The 17,873-nt window shown below is 36.6% G+C and overlaps 1 protein-coding gene across 9 annotated transcripts in view; it reads right to left on the reverse strand.

Moving 5' to 3' along the window:
- The window catches only part of LOC129242282 (protein nervous wreck), a 30,805-nt gene extending 21,030 nt beyond the window's left edge, over window positions 1–9,775 (reverse strand). For 5 of the 9 annotated variants that reach the window (XM_054878844.1, XM_054878847.1, XM_054878843.1 and 2 more), the window contains exons 1-2: window positions 9,553–9,745; window positions 2,518–2,747 (exon numbers count right to left, since the gene is read on the reverse strand). In XM_054878844.1, coding sequence (XP_054734819.1) covers window positions 2,518–2,747; window positions 9,553–9,597 — 275 coding nt within the window. In that variant the 5' untranslated portion in view covers window positions 9,598–9,745. Of the gene's footprint in view, window positions 1–2,517; window positions 2,748–8,554; window positions 8,783–9,552 lie in introns of all 9 variants that reach the window. The other 4 variants (XM_054878846.1, XM_054878839.1, XM_054878840.1 and 1 more) reach the window with 3 other exon arrangements.
- Between the last annotated feature and the right edge of the window lie 8,098 nt (window positions 9,776–17,873).

The following is a 17,873-nucleotide window of genomic DNA, read 5'->3' on the forward strand; positions in this document are numbered from 1 at the left end:
TTGGCCACCAAGATCGTGTGATATCACACCTTTGGACTTTTATTTGTGGAGGTATGTAAAGTCTAAATGATTTGTGGATAAACCAGCTTCGATTAAGGCCTTAGAAGCCAGCATTACTAAAGTTATTTAAGAGATATTGACTGAAGTCCTCCAGCGAGTCATTCAAAATTCGATTCGTTGGATGCCCGAACTACGGCGTAGTTGCGGTCAACATTTGAAAGGGATTATCGGTAAAAAATAAATATCATGAATAGCTCTACACAAAAAAAAATAAAAAAAATACCAGTCTAACGGTTAGACGCGATAGAAGTGAAACCTTCCGTAAAACAAACTGAGAGAGAATGAGACGAAAACAGCATTAAGGGCGGGATAATTATAGGTTCATTATAATATTGATATAAAGTTCATATTTTATTTTCTTCATTTTATTATTATTCATCCTCAATGTTTTCAATTTCAACAAATGATACGAGTGGCTTATGATAGCTAAAATATGATACAAATGCTTTGGTTTCGATGTTGTCAACATATCTTTGAAATACCGCGTCAATTGTTGTTTTTGATCGTGTTGTCGATTCAGTGCGATTGTTACACATTTTTAAATTGAATGTTGTATTGAGAAAGTCAATTGAAGGAACCGCTGTGTCCAATGCAAAATTTACGTTGAAATCACCTCTTAAAATCATTGGAACTTTATCGTATCCGCGATACTTCTGGTGTATACTTTATTAAATTTTCGTGAATGAATTCCGTGATGCTATTTATTGATTTTGGTTCTCCGTCACCTTTGGAAAATGTGTAAACAGTAAGCAAACTTTATTCAAATATTTTCCCTCATTTTTGCATCAGTAAAATTAAACAAACGCCGTAGCCGAATGGGTTGGTGCGTGACTACTATTCAGAATTCACAGAGAGAACGTCAGTTCGAATCTCGGTGAAAACACCAAAATTAAGAAAAACATTTTTCTAATAGCGCTCACCCCTCAGCAGGCAATGGCAAAACACCGAGTGTATTTCTGCCATGAAAAAAAGCTCCTCATAAACATATCATAAAAAAAAAAAATAACTGTATAAAAAAATTTTTTTTCTTGTGATTCGAACCAAGGATTTTGGATCGGAAGCTCACATTGCTAGTCGCTCGGCTACCGCGCCATGCTGTCGGCGCTGGCCTAAAAGTTATTTAGTTCGTCGCTACGTTTATATCAACATATAATATAACGCTTCGTAGCTAAATAACTTTTAGGCCAGCGCCGACAGCATGGCGCGGTAGCCGAGCGGCTAGCAATGTGAGCTTCCGATCCAAAATCCTTGGTTCGAATCACAAGAAAAAATAAAAGTTATTTAGTTCGTCGCTACGTTTATATCAACATATAATATAACGCTTCGTAGCCAAGAGGGTCGCTATTTCCGTTTCACTTTTTCTCAAATCACTCCCAACGATTCTAAAGAAGTTTTCACTTCAAAAATATTGCCCAATCAATTTGAATTTTCGTTGTTTTATTTCAATTTAAAATCCATACATTTTTTTTTTAGATGTTTAGCCGAGCTCCTCCTCCGATAGTGTGTGTCTAATCGTTGTTCCACAAATGGAGGGACCTATAGCTCTATACCGCCTACGAATAGTAGATAGTTTTTATGAGGAGCTCTTTTGTGGCGGAAATACACTCGAAGCCATTGCCTACGACGGAGTGACTGGTATTAGAAAAATAATATTCTTAGTCACGTTGTTGATAAAAAAAATTGTAAATTCATTTCGCTTTCTCAATTTAAAGTTCTAAAATTTATTTATTTCTATTTTAAGGGTAACTGAACTACATAAAAAATTTAACCAAATCGGCCGAACTAAGGGATAAAATTTAAGAGCTGAAACTTAATAAATCTTTATCATATATTTATAGCCATTACCGAGAGAGCACAACCCATTTGGTGGCATCCATTCGGTGCTTGTCTTCTTATTCTTCTATTTTTTTATCGTACTCGCGTTGACGTACGCAGTGAGTAAAGAAGGCCAAGCCCCAAGCCACTTTTTAGAAATAAAAATTAAGTTTTGTAAAATACTTTACTCTTACAGCAAGAGTAGTCTGCCAAAATTTTCATAAATTATTGAGTTCTGCAGACTTGCTGAAAATACTTCCCTTGCCACGTCTGAGTATGTAGGCTCCTTAATGCAATACAATTCGCTGTCATTTGAAAACAAAAATCAGCACAACTTCCAGCTTTGGGAATTTTATAGTACCACGAAAAACAGATGTTTGGCATTTGTAGAGTGGCAAGGCCAAATGATTCAGAGGAATGGCATGAGTAGCCATACATGTACTTGTATGAATATTTAAACATTTTTAGGCGAAACAATCAAGCGAACAGCGAAATGTTTTGTAATCACAGAGGACAAATTTTGTGCACAAACAGGCAAGACAATTAGGTTAGACACTCGCAAGTATGTAGGCTACATTTCGTTATTGTAGGTCAACATCACTATGCGAGTTTAAATAAAAAAATACTTATTTCACTACTCACCACCGCTCCTCCATGCCCTCCATTTTTATGTCCGGTATATTCGGTATTTTCTTATTCAAATACTGCGAAGAAATTTTCAGCAGCGACTCACTATAGGATTTTTCGATGGCAGACCGTTTGATGGTGAATTGTCGAATGTCCTCGAGCAGATCGCATTCATGTTGGTTTTTTAATTGCAACTTGGCCACTTGCTCTGTGTGTAAATTCTTCAAGAATTTCACATAATTTCCCTGTTGAGAATAAGCGTGGGAAAAGACATTTAATGAGAAAGTTAGTGCAATCACAAATTCAATATAAAAAAATAAATGCGTATATTCATAAGACTATTGAAAGCATTATCGGAAGCTTAAAAAGAAAACATATTTACTTAAAAGGCAAATTTTATTTTACTACTATTTATTGTTTTTTGCATGCATTCTAGCATAAAAAGTAACTACATTTTTTAATATTTGGTATCGATACTTCGTTATGAAGCGCATAAGCTAGAACTCAATACCACGTCTTCTAGGTGTTATGGCTTTCAGCGCTTTATTCAGCTATAAAGCTATAGTCAATTGCTAAAGTCCTTCCAGGCTTTGCCGTCTATGCCTCAAAATCTAAATTACAGCAACTATATAAAAGCATCTCTACAAGCGAAGTTCGAAACGCCTGAAAGGATTGTTGCGAAATTCTAGCTTCAAAGATACCATCTCTGGAATGCTTGGTATGAAGTTCTAGCTTTAAGGTTGATAGATGTCGAGGTGTGCATGCATTTATTTTAGCCGAAAAAGAGCACAAAACAAAATACTTTGTTTTTAAATTTGTATGGCTATTTTGAGATATATTTATCTCTCAGCGCAAGGCAATTTTTAATCTGAATGCATTTAAAAAACATTATTGTTTTCACAATTGATTTCGCGACTCCAGTGGTTCGCAGAAATGCCGGCAAAGTATTTTTCAAACTCATGAGTGAGAAAAAAATTTGGCCAAATAGGATTAAGATTGAATTTCAGTATCAAAACTAAATTTCAGTATGGAGCGGGTGTTTATTTTAGATAAATAGAAATTTCGATAGAGCAATCTTTAAAATCACCTGTATGCCCTTCTATGCAGTGCAGTGCGCACAATCCTGTACATATAAAGGGTCCGCCATATAACTTTACGGAATTAAAAATGCTATAAAAAAGAAACTACTCAATATTTTTCCAAACTGTTTTTTTTATTTTGAAGTACAATCCTTCCGGTTAATGATGGAACACAACTTCATTCATATGGCTGCCTCGGCTAGCCATGCATCATTCCATACAATCGGTCTAATTTTTCAACACATTTTCGATTGTATGCGGCTGTATTTCAGCTATGACATCGCGTATGTTGGTCTTCAGTGCATCAATTGTTGCTGGTTTGTTGGCATAATACTGGTCTTTGACGGCACCCCAAAGATAATAATCCAACGGCAAAAGCAACCCAGTTTCTCTTACTTTTTTCGCAAAGCACGTAATTTTCGTACACATTCTGCAACATTACCATGATTTTCAAAGTAATGTCGCAATATTTCCCAGCATTCTTTGAGCGTATACACAACCCTTTTCATTCAGCGGAGGAATAAAACTAATTTCCTGTCAAATCAGATGACAGCTAAGTGTTACCATTCTTCAAATAATACCTAGTTCAAATCCGTAACGATAGATGGCGGGCCCTGTATATGTACGTTCATATGGATAATATTCTTCAATAATGAGCGAAGGCAGTCGAAATGGGTATAGCCACAGACCCAAATTGGATGGTTCGACGCCACACCTAAAAACTCAACTCTTGCCCTTACTCTAGAAGAAGACTTCGATTAAAATTTTGGCCTATGGACGTATAAGAATCAACGGCAGCGGGAACTCAAGCTTTTATGGTTTTTGTAAGTGAGTTTTTGCAAGTCCGTCAAGTTATTGGGATACCCTGAAAGACAAGCATCGTTTGACGATTTGGAAACGAAAATTCTGTGTGTTATTAACGAGACAAGGACGGATTTTTGAAAAGTGATACGAAAAAACGCAGTACGAAAAAATATAAGTGCCGGCCATTTCTATAAAAAAAAAAGTATTTATACAGTCTGTGTCAGAAAAAAGGAACCGCGATTATTCATGAAATATAAAAGATATATACAGTAGGTTCTGTTTTTATGCGGTTTTTTTTATGCGATTTTGAAATAGTGCGGTTTTTTTTTTTATTAAAAAATGCATGTCGACCTATCGGGAATTGTACATATAAACAAGATTCTTAACCAGCTAAGCAAAAACTCATCACAGATTACATCAGAAATGCTAACCCTACAAGTATGGAACCGCCTGCATAATCATCTAGATCAGACGTGTACATTTTCTCAAGTGACGGAAGTGTTTTTACGCCAAATCCTAATCGATTGCGCAACATGTGGGTATTGTCTGATTCTATTTCTAACGTAAATTTATTTTTGGATTCTGACGTTTCTTAAATAAAGATATAATTTTCAAAAATACAATATTTTGTTTGTGCGATTTTATTTAATTATTTCAGATTCATGCGGTCTATGGAACGTATCTATAGTAATAATATAGGACTAGTGCCCTTTTTCATGCGATTTTATTACATTATTTCAGATTTATGCGGTTCTTAGCACTTTTGAAACGTATCTATAGTTTTACTATAGAACTGGTAGCTTTTTTTATGCTGTTTTTTTATGCTGTTTCTTGCGGAACGTATCTACCGCATAAAAACAGAATCTACTGTATTTACAATTTTTTTACATGAAAGTATGTACAAAATTACGAGCCGCAATTACTCCATCGCTGGAGTATATCCTGGCATCTTCTCGGCATGTTTGAACCAGCTTTTCAGCGTAGCTCGCAGACAAAGAGGACCAGATTTTGCAAACTTGACGGACGGGTTGCTTTAAATCATGGACTGGCTTTCCGGCAAGATGCGTTTTCATAGTTTCCCACATATTTTCAAAGGGGTTGGCGTCTGAGGACTGGGAAGTCCCGTCCAATACTGTGACGCTGTTTTCTTGTTTTGTTATTTTTTAATATGTTTTTCCGAGAGCAGGGGTTTTGACGATTTGGGACGGTAGGATATGTTCGCCTCCTTCAGTCGACATTCGATAGTGTTGATACTCACATCTTTTCCCTTTTTAGCAAGAACTGATCGTGCTTTGCTAGTCACAAAGAAGAGTCCCGCTTAAAAAGTTGGACGATCACTTTATCCTCCTTTTTTGTCATCACTCACTTCAAGCCGCGCTCGTAAAAGCGCGCTCAACATTTTTGTACACCTTATACCGCTGATTCCACATCACAACAGACTTTTTTGATTTTTTAATTACTTTTACAGCCGCGGCTTAAGATAATTTCGGCTCTTTCGAATGCGTGCATAAAAATACCGTCTCAAAACGCTTCGTGTACTTCTTACGCATTTTTGTCAAAAGGAAGCGATGCTCCCGGTCAAAAAAGAAAGCGATGCTCCCAGTTTTTATAGATTGCAGTGGTATTGTACACCACAAATTTCTGCCAGAAGGTTAGACAGATAATAATGACTATTATTTGGACGTTATGAGATGTTTACGTAAAGCAATTCGCCCAAAAAAGCAAAAAAAAAAAGTTAAATAATCATATACAGTCTCACAGTGCCATCATTACATTTGAATTTTTGACGAAAAACGAAACGAATCCCATCCAACAGCCATCGAATTCACCCCATAAGTCTTTCTGCGAATTGTTTCTGTTTGATCGAGTGAATGAACTACTCGTTTTAACAGCTGAAAGGGAGTAATGGAAAAATCGAAGACGGTTCGGATGGGTATAGCGAGTTCCAGAAATATTTCGAAAGTTGGGTCAAACGCAGACATAAGTACGCAGTTGATGGAGAGGACTTTGAAAGTGATAATAGGGTTTGATTGAAAAGTATTGAGCCTTCCTGCGCGGAGCGTCTGCCAAGCGATCAACCGAATCGCCTAGTGGGGGAAAATGATCGTTGGACCTTCCCCTTCCACTAGAAACCGGTCCCAGTTCACTAGCAAAAGTAGTGCAGTCAACATCGCTCGCGCGTGAAGGCTGTTTTAAAAGTGTGTTAGGATTTTGCAGTGGCGAAAAGGCGTCCACAAGCAGTTTGTACCTCCAGGAAATGCGGCATTTTACAAAGAAGTGCTCCTTCGGCTGAAAAACCGCGTCCCCCGGGTTCGGCCCGACCTCGTCAACAATTGGACCCTTCATCACGGCAATGCGCCGGCGCACACCGCCTTTCTCTGCACGTCTGCATTAGCCAAGATGGGGGTTCCGGTGCTTCTCCACCCTCCCTACAGCCCAGACCTGTCCCCTCCGGACTTCTTCTTGTTCCCGCGCCTAAAAAAAAAGCTGAAGGGGAGGCGTTTCGACTTCATCGAGGCGATCTAAAAAACTGTGACAGCCGAATTGAACGCGATTCCGGCGGGTGAGTTTAAAAAATATTTCCTTCAGTGGAAGGTCTGCTACCAGCGGTGTATTGACGCTCAAGGGTCTTATTTTGAAGAATATTAGTTGTATAAGCCAAAAGGTTTAATAAAACTGCTTCAAAAAAGTTAGGCTCATTACTTTTCAATCAAACCCTGTATACTAGTATTCTGGGAACTTCTTGAACAGACAGTTTTGGGCTTGGTTAAGCCAATGGTTTATATTGCAGCGTTCAAAAACGAAAAAAAAGCAAATTGCTGTTTCCAATTGTTTCGTTCTGGTGATATAACCGTCCAGAAGAAAGAAGAAAGGGCAAGCTTTGATAAATCCCTAGCCAAAAACGGTGATAAAATTAAAGAAATCGTCGAATAGGACCGGAATGTGAGACTTATACAACTAAAATTATAGAAAAACTACAGAAATAACTGATGTTTTCGACAGTTTTCCCTTAAAAAAAATAATTCTAATAATAACAGTTTTTCTACAGTTTTCTCTTAAAAAAAATAATTGGCGCCTACACTTCTGTTAAGTGTTTGGCCGAGTTTCTCCTCCTATTCTTGATGTGCGTCTTGATGTTTTCGACAGTTTTTCTACAGTTTTAAGACGACTCCAAAAGGCAAATGGATTTTATGAGAAGCTTTTTTCATCGCAGAAATACTCTAGGCAATTTGCCATTACCTGCCGAGGGTGAACTCTATTAGAAATAACTTTTTCTATAATTTTGCTGTTTCATGCACGGAGATCCGAACCAATGCACTCCCGAATAGTAGTCATGCTCCGAACCATTCCACTACGGCAGCCGCGCCCAAGTCATAAAAGTGTTTGGAATCAATTGCATAAGAATAAATGTAACTATATACGAGAGTATGTTAGTTTCATAGTGAAAATAAATCGAAAAATGTTGAGAACCTTTTAATTCACAAAATTGTAAGAGGCTTTCTGTAAAACACTGAACCGGCCGCCACATTCAAATACAATATATCTACTTTTTGATTGAATTAAGTTTTGATAAACGCTATTTCTAATGCGGTTGCCTGAGGCTCATCAAAAATTGTATTCAGTGCCAAGTTCTACTTAGATTAATTTTTACTAGGAAACGCAGTGATATATAAAAGTGTTATTAATATCTATGTGTTCGTGCGAATCACAACAAAATAAAGCGATTAAATAAATTGTGTGAATGTATTACAATTGCCGTGTATTAAAAAACTTGGTTTGTGGACCAAGCAAACCTGGAAAGGGGAGGGTGAAAAAGAGTAAAACAATTCGGGAAACTACTTCTTCGACTAAGCGCACTATGTTGGTAAGTACGACTGAGAAAGAATATCCAAATAAACCGAAATGAAAACGGAAGTAAAATATCGTTTGGGTGTTGCTCAGAAAATCTTTTCAACTTCATGTTACTATTAAACGAATACAACAACAACAAAACACAATCACCGCATAGTAAGTGACAACATGGAGAAAGTTACAAAAAGAGAACAAAACACGGCTACAAAGGTAAGCACACATTAACACGAGTAAAACATATACGTATGTGTGTGCATATATGCATGTATATATGTACACACCTATTCTCAGCCGAGTTCGTGGGAGCGGAAACTTACCTTGCGTGGCGGGGGCTGCATTTTCAAGTGTTTTTTTCGTAATTGCACTCAGTGCAATCACTTCAAAGTAACTTAAGAATTGTTTCCCCGATAAGTGTATATATATAATATTTTTTTGTTTTTTGTTTTGTTAATGCGTTGATGCCGCAGTTGATCGAATATTATTGATTTTTGTTTTTACTTTTTCCTAATAGCAGACTTCTTTCAAATTAAATGGAGGCATGATAACTAAAGGCAGTGTAGAATAAAACGTGGAATATGTCGAAAGAATAAAAGGAAAAGCAAGCACAATAATGATACACAAAATTCATTTGCTCAGCATAAAGCACTGGTATTTTTTGTTTTTTCCTTCAATTGTTGTTTTTTATGAAAAATACTGTGGCAAATTAGGGGATTGGGTATGTACAATGATACAAGGACTGTGTTAAAGGATATATTGCGCGTTAGACACTTTTCGAACGATTATATAAGCGCACAAGTAGTAGACCGAAATGCTGTGCAGACTCACGGCACTTAGAGCGCTTAAAAAATACATACATATGCGAAAATAGCGAATTATGTAGCAGCATAGCATAGCACTTAGAGAGGCAATTAATTCATATACACTTTTTATGTTATGAGCTTGAGTAGAAATGCAAATTTGTTGAAAAATATATCACAGCGCGTATTTATTTTTATTTTTTATTTCATTTTTCTTTAATTTTTTTTTTTAAACAATTTTTTTTTTTTGTTTCAATTTATTTTAATTAAAATTCTTTTTTGTGTAATTTGCATGCATTTTCTGTAGAATATTTATATATTATTCTTGTGAAGTTAGCTCTGCTCAAAATATATCTATGCATATTTTTTCAGCGCAAGCTTCTAGTTGGAATACCCAAAAAACACATTTGTGAATTGATTATTTATTTATTGAATGTTTAATCAGAATTCAAAAATATTTCTTCACACTAGCAAATTTATGGAAATGTGCGATTATTTAAAATAGAATGTATGCTAACACTTTTCTTCGACATATCCACTTCGTTATGTTGTTGTTTTTTCATTTAAATATAATTGTTTTTAAATATCCACACTTTTCTTCTACTCTTATTTGAATTTTATTTTTTATTTTATTTCTATTTCTGTCTTAAAATGCAATATTCTTCACCAACATAAGAAATTTCTTCAGCGAAAAATTCGTTCGCACTGTCAGAAAATATCTGATTTTTCCTGCGTACTTATCGATTTCGTGTCGTTGCAATGAAAATTTCTTCTTCCACTTTTCTCATTGGAAGTTCAAGCAACACACTCGCACGTACATCAATGCATATAAATGTACATACATACATACACACAAATGAGTATAAGTGGCTAAGCGTGTGGTTACATATTTCCTGTCTATTCCCCAGACAAACCGACTGGATGTCTGGCTACTACGTTGCTCTCCCGACTAACTGAGCGTTCATACAGTTAGCTTTACGAGCGCTCTATGAACGCCTAAGCTTACCAATCTTTGCCAACAAATGTACTTTAAGCTCTCAATTCCTTTACACTCCACTTTCAGCACAGATTGTTTATTAGCTGGTCTATTGTGGGCATTTATAAGCATCGGAGATTCAACCAAAAATATATATGTCTGATTATGCGCATACATACATACATATGTACAAAGCTACACACACTAATTTCTTTGCATAACAAGTGGCGTTCAGTAGAAACCATTCATTCTTGTGACAGTTGGAAAGAAATAGTGGTGCTTCCAACCTACACTTCTATGAGCGCATGCGCAATTAATATCCTTTGGCCACAATTTGCTCTGGCTGTGCTCTCTGTGTGACAGGGAAATCCTTTCTCTCTAAATTATTGTTGTTTTCACTTTTAATCCATTGCCTATTTATAGCCATCATCCAGCTGTACATTTTACCCAACGTGCCTATATGCTTGTTGTTTCTGTGTTCGAACGCTTATCGCGATGTCATCAAGATTCCATAAACCAAGTTACGTGGCGATGAGATAATATGCACTCTAATAATTGCTTTATGGCTAGTCGCCGCTATGGAATTTAACTGGCTTATTTACTACAGGGGTCAATAAATCGTCAAAGTAAAAGTGAATGTAATACCATCGCCCTCCGATACATAAACTTGATTTTCTTTTATAATATTATACAAAAAAAGGAAAAACATGTATCACTTTATTGACACGACTGCAACTGCTAGCAAAAACGATTTAACTGTGACACTTTTGAGAAATTATAAAATATTGCTTCACCATGATCAAAATGTGCTACCATTGGGTAGTTGGGTTTTTGAGTGAAAAAACGTTTTATCAGCTACTATGCGAATAAGTCAGCACTTATCGAGTGGCTGCGATAAGACAACAAATTTCAATTAATATGCGTACGTACGTACATATACGTTATTTGTATACCCCAATAATAACTGAAATAAATATATTTATACATAAATATGTACATAATTGGCTCGTGCATCCTGTGATATATATTTGGCCGCACAACTGCTTCAACCTGTGGCGGAAGTCTTCAGTAGCATTAATTTTCTTATACATACATATAATATTTTACATTTTTTATTTAACAATTATAATTCTAATTTTCAACTTAAAGCTTTTTAAATTTTAAACAAAACTTGAACATTAAAAACTAAAAACATATTTCACTATCAATTAAAAGTTATATATTATTGTACTTTCACAATAAATCTTAAATACTACAGCAGAATCAGTTTGTGAGGTTGCACATATATGACTTCCTTAGATGCTACACCATCTTCCTTTTCAATCGTATATGCTTTAATATTCGCATCAATAAACGCTTCTATTATGCTTCCTGCTTTTATATGCGCCGCCATATCCGCATCAAGAATAACGCGCGCAGTAGCTGCGGCACAATCACTAGCAGCAACCTCATCGCTCTGTTCGAACTGCACTGTCGCCATGTGCACACCGTAGGCTTGATTTAGCTGTAACACACGCATTCGTGTTCCCGTTTGTAGTCCCAAATGCTGATCGTGTTGTAAGAAATTCTGCTCTATACGGTTGGCTTCTTCCAGTTTTTGCAAACGTTCTAAATAACTTCCTCGAATGCAACGTTTCAACTTCTTTTTTTTCTTAAATGCTGTTGGTCGAATCGTTTTGGCTGCAGCATTTTCACGTTCGATTAACGCAACCAATAATTCCAATTCTGTGGGCGCTGAGCTTTTCTGAGTTGCCACAGCACTACAACCCTGCGATTTCTTTGGCGAACCAGACTCAGATGAAGATGAAGACCATTCAATAGAGGTTCCATCGGATATTTGTGATGCTATATGATTTATAGATTGGATATTGCTTTCGTGGCCAATAGAGGTATTAACTGTTGTAGAGCTACTTCGATTTCGCAGTGTTGCAAAAGTTTTACGCACTTTGCACCATGGCGAGTGGGGCGCACTGCTAACAACCTTTAAAGGAGCATTTTTGGTACCCAATATAGTTCGATCCTCATTTAATCTGCTCAATGTACGCTTAATACTTAAACTGGGCAGTTTTGTTTTTCTAGCTGAGCCGTGGCATTTCCTACTAACTGGTGTTATTGAACTTCGGTCAGTAAAACTTTTATTCAGATAACTTTGGCAATTCTCTGTTCCCAACTCGTCCTCACTACTCCATGTTATGTCCAATGATGTGTGCCCACTTGACCCAGACCGTTTAAGATTCGAACACACGATTGCTCCATTCTCATCGTCACTACTACAGTCGGATATTCTGAGTTCAGTACGTTCTTTTCTATGACGTTGCGTGTACTCCATTAGCTCATATCTCAGAATTATAAGAATGGTACACTAATATTATCGACTAGTTGTTGATAAACAATTCTGATAATGTGCTATTTGTAAATAATTCTTTTACCTCTTTGACAGATATCACGAATTCATATGTCATTAGTATTAGCAGAGTTGCCAGAACTACCCAACCTTGCTTGGAAGTTTCAGACGTAGATGTCGCTGAGGCATGTTTAATTAGAGTTGAGACATTTAAGGCTATTAAACCTTAATCAGAAATGCCTGGACAGCGGGTAACGAGTTAACGGGTACTCGCTGTCAAAATTAGAATGTTATTAATAACATAAAATTGCATGAAATTGCGGCGAGGACAGATTTCTTACTGCAGGGTAATTTTACGTCGCAAAAATATTTATATTAATTTCTATACTCTCCACCACGTTGAGGACCCAGGGATGCTTTTCTGATCACTTGTTGACATTTAGAAAGATTTTTTTTGTGTGTAACAGTGAAGCTCTATGAGTTGCTTCACAAATATAGCAAACGAAAAGATTTCACTACAAAAATTAATTTCGGTGTAACCACAAATGCCAGCTGAAAACCGTCCCGTCGCAATAATGCTTTCCGTTCAAGATTGGAAAATTGGAAGAGTATGTTTTTATTGTTACTATAACAATAAGCATGCTTTATTTGACTATCACAAGCTATCAGCTTATAATGGGTTCACTACTTCATTATCTACTTTTTTGAGCTTAACTCCCAATCCGTAATTAAAAAGCGATATTAACCAAGTAAAATCAAAAAACGACTGTAGTGATTTTAAGGCTTCAAGAAAAAGGAATCAAACTCTAAATAAAAAAAAAATACCAGTCTAACGGTTAGACGCGATAGAAGTGAAACCTTCCGTAAAACAAACTGAGAGAGAATGAGACGAAAGCAGCATTAGGGGCAGGATAATTATAGGTTCATTATAATATTGCTATAAAGTTCATATTTTATTTTCTTCATTTTATTATTATTCATCCTCAATGTTTTCAATTTCAACAAATGATACGAGTGGCTTATGATAGCTAAAATATGATACAAATGCTTTGGTTTCGATGTTGTCAACATATCTTTGAAATACCGCGTCAATTGTTGTTTTTCATCGTGTTGTCGATTCAGTGCGATTGTTACACATTTTTAAATTGAATGTTGTATTGAGAACGTCAATTAAAGGAACCGCTGTGTCCAATGCAAAATTTACGTTAAAATCGCCACTTAAAATCATTGGAACTTTATTGTAATCTTTTCTAAGTATCCGCGATACTTCTAGTGTATACTTTATTAAATTTTCGTGAATGAATTCCGTGATGCTATTTATTGATTTTTTTTTCTGTGTATATTCACGAAACTTTTCTGCATTATTTTTCGGCATAATTGCGGTAAATATTTAAAAATGAAAATATTTACGAATATAAAAATACACACGCGGTTGCTATTATGAGCGTCCCCAGCAAAACCTGCGTGACCGAAACTCTAACACAATTACATTTTTTTGAATGTTACAAACACATATGCACGCAGGTTTTGCTGGGGCGTGACCGAAACTCTAACACAATTACACATATGCACTCGTATTTGTTTGAAAATCGACTTTTTTTTGGTTCTCCGTCACCTTTGGAAAATGTGTAAACAGTAAGCGAACTTTATTCAAATATTTTTCCTCATTTTTGCATCAGTAAAATTAAACAAACGCCGTAGCCGAATGGGTTGGTGCGTGACTACTATTCAGAATTCACAGAGAGAACGTCAGTTCGAATCTCGGTGAAAACACCAAAATTAAGGAAAACTATTTTTCTAATAGCGCTCACCCCTCAACAGGCAATGACAAAACACCGAGTGTATTTCTGCCATGAAAAAAAGCTCCTCATATACATATCATAAAATAAAATAAAATAACTGTATAAAAAAAATTTTTTTCTTGTGATTCGAACCAAGGATTTTGGATCGGAAGCTCACATTGCTAGTCGCTCGGCTACCGCGCCATGCTGTCGGCGCTGGCCTAAAAGTTATTTAGTTCGTCGCTACGTTTATATCAACATATAATATAACGCTTCGTAGCCAAGAGTGTCGCTTTTTTCGTTTCACTTTTTCTCAAATCACTCCCAACGATTCTAAAGAAGTTTTCACTTCAAAAGACAATGATATGAATTTATGGCAACTATTTGTGCAATCTTGATAAACCGTATTTTGTATAATTTATATTTAACATATTATATTTAACTCAACCAAGAACAATTGACAACTACGCGGTAGTACGGAAGAACAAGTTCCTCTCTACATTGTATGAAATCCCCCTTACCATTAACTAATAAAATGCTCATTTGATGTAGAGCCAATTGAGTTTTTAGGTCATTTAGAATGAACTGAAGGAATTAGACCTACAGCTGCTAAAGTAAAGGCCATATATGCATTTTCCTTGCCGAAATGCAAGTTGAGCTTCAACGGATTATGGTAAAGGAAAACTTATGACGAAGGTGCATACCGCATACGCTTTACGAGTAGCTCAAGCACCACCAGACGGCATCGTATTATGCACTGAGGCTAGTGACAGCGCATGGGTCCAGTAATACACCAAATTGCTGGTGGACAACCGCAACCCCTCACGTTTTTCTCAAAAAAACCGCACACCTCACGTGCCAGAGGCAGCTAAGATTAGCTCTAATAAACTGTCGCAAATTAACTCGGTTATGTATTTTATTATTAGGTTGACTGCTGTAGAGAGGTCAGCGTATTTGGCCGCGTTACTGGGAGATGAATCAGGCCCTGAGAGTTCCACGTCAGATAGTGAGGATGAAGAGTGGTTTCCATTAGCGAGACAACAGTCACAACGTGAGACTAAAATTTCTGACAGTGAAGAGATACCAGGTGACCGTGATAGCGAAGTCGGGCAGGAGGAGGATGACGTCGAGCATACTGAAGTGGACACATCACATGAATCGGAGTCTGATTTTCTTGTGGCCAAGGACAATACAATATGGAATAAAACACCAACTTGCATTCAACGTCAAACTGCAGCTCGAAATATAATATAAGAGATGATCGAAGCCCGGAGACATTGTCAATCTTGGCCACTTTCAAATAGATTGTCGCGAATGAAATGGTTGATATCATAGAAAAGCAAACATGGAGTACCAGAAGTATAATGAAGCAAATCCTAAAAAAAAAACAGTACGTGTGGAAAGATTTGACGCCTACAGAGAAATGAAATTGAAAGTGTCATTGGACAACCTCTGGCACCTCCGACTATTGCATCGACCAGCCAACATCAACCACAAGCACTCGATAATTCCGGACGAAAAATTGTTGTAGGGTCGTGCTACATATGTTATAAAGGTGAATTTAGAAAAAGGAGAAAAACACGAAAATCATGCTCAGAATGTCATAAACCTGTTTGTGACGAGCATTCAAAATCTATTTGTAAATGTCTTGAATGTTTTAATGTTCAATAAATATTTTTCATAAATTTTTTTTTATTAATAATAATGATTTGTATGTAGTAATTCTAGATACCCTTTCTCCAATTTTACACTTTCAATATTGATTTTATTACAATTACAGAACAAACAATACACTGGAATCAAGTGGGTACCCGGGTACCCTGGTTATTGAACAAGCGTGTTAATCAGTTTGACCCCCAGGAATCATATGCTATTTTCATAAAAAAACAAGTTAAAGGCATAGATCGATGTAGAATTGACCAAATAACGAGGATCCGGGCGGAAAAAAATTTGTATCAAGCAGTGTTTGAATCGATTTATCTCTAAGATGGAAAAGGGTACCCGGTTATTGGCATAAGGGTTATTGATTTGATACAAAATTTCAGCATATTATATACAGGGTTGGCCATATTAAACTGACCCATTGAGTAACCCTATAACTTTTTACTGTAATTTGAAATCTAAGGTTTACGTCAACAAGCCAAAGACACTAGGCGCACTTAAGGCCAATATCCGACGGGAAATAGCCGCCATATCGGCCGAGACGCTGGCCAAAACTATGGAAAACGCCGAAAAACGGGCACATTACGCTATACGAGCTAAGGGCGACCACTTGCGCGATATCATATTCAAAAAGGGATGTAAACGAATCTCCTTGAACTAAATTAAATGTTTTTCACAATGAAACACAAAAATATGTTTCTTTTTCCATATTTTTTTAATAATCACATGGGTCAGTTTAAGATGGCCAACCCTGTACATATCCAAATACGTGCTAAGGGCGACCACTTGCGCGATATCATATTCAAAAAGTGATGTAAACGAATCTCCTTGAACTAAATTAAATGTTTTTCACAATGAAACACAAAAAAATGTTTCTTTTTCCATATTTTTTTAATAATCACATGGGTCAGTTTAAGATGGCCAACCCTGTATATGTATATATATATATAATTGATGCATACACCCTTTTTGGGTGTTCGGCCGAGCTCCTCCTCCTATTTGTGGCGTTAGTCTTGCTGTTGTTCCACAAATGGAGGGACCTACAGTTTCAAGCCGATTACGAACGGCAGATATAAAGGGGTTTCCCATTACAGGTGTTATCTATCGCTATCGAGAAATGATTAACGATTTTTTGTGCCCGGAATTGGATGGTATTGATCTGGACAACGTTTATTTTCAAAAAGATGGAGCTACGTGCCACACAAACAATGAAACCATTGATCTTTTCGAGGAGGTGATCACAATTGGCCACCGAGATCTTGTGACTTAACACCTTGTGACGTTTTTCTTTGGGTCCACGTGAAATAGAAGGTCTGCGCCAACAGCCCAGGGTCAATTCAAAACCTCAAAGATGGAATTCGTGAGGCTATTGAGGACTTAGGGCAGTCACTTTGCAATTCGGTTATGGAAAATTTCATGAAAAGGATATTGTCCTGTAAGCGTGGTCATGGTGGTCATTTGCCTGATGTTATCTTCCACATTATTATTATAATGAAATAAACATCCGATCAATATGAAAATAGCACCTTTTATTGGTAAACCCTTTATTTTATTTTTTTTTATGAGGAAAAATTTCATCATGCCCTTGACAATTTCAGCCGACCAACGTAGCCGATTTGAGCTTACACTATTTAAGTAATTATTGAAATCATTGGACATATCCCATTTGTGGACAACAGCTCACCAACCACACTCGAAGGGCTGGATAGAGCGATTTGGTCGAACTTGAAAGCAGTGATTATATGTAGAAATTCACGCAACTGGTATAATCATCTTCCACTTACCCCTACCTGCACTCCCACCAATATAAGCAATCGAATAACTCTGATATTAAAGCATATGCGGTTGTTGCTTTCAGCACTAACATCAGACTTCCAGGCAACATGTCCGAAACACGGTATCGACATCTCCATCGGACTTCATTCAGAATTTGTCAGTTGTATACAAGGGTTGCTATTAATGTTTCCGACCCAACAATGTTAAATTGGAAATTGGTGATTTTATTGTTTTTCAAAATATTCTCCATGACGAGGAATATACTTTTGCTTTGATTTAAAACAACTTTCGAAGCGGTAC

Source organism: Anastrepha obliqua, chromosome 3 (assembly GCF_027943255.1).
Source record: "Anastrepha obliqua isolate idAnaObli1 chromosome 3, idAnaObli1_1.0, whole genome shotgun sequence".
Taxonomy (NCBI): domain Eukaryota; kingdom Metazoa; phylum Arthropoda; class Insecta; order Diptera; family Tephritidae; genus Anastrepha; species Anastrepha obliqua.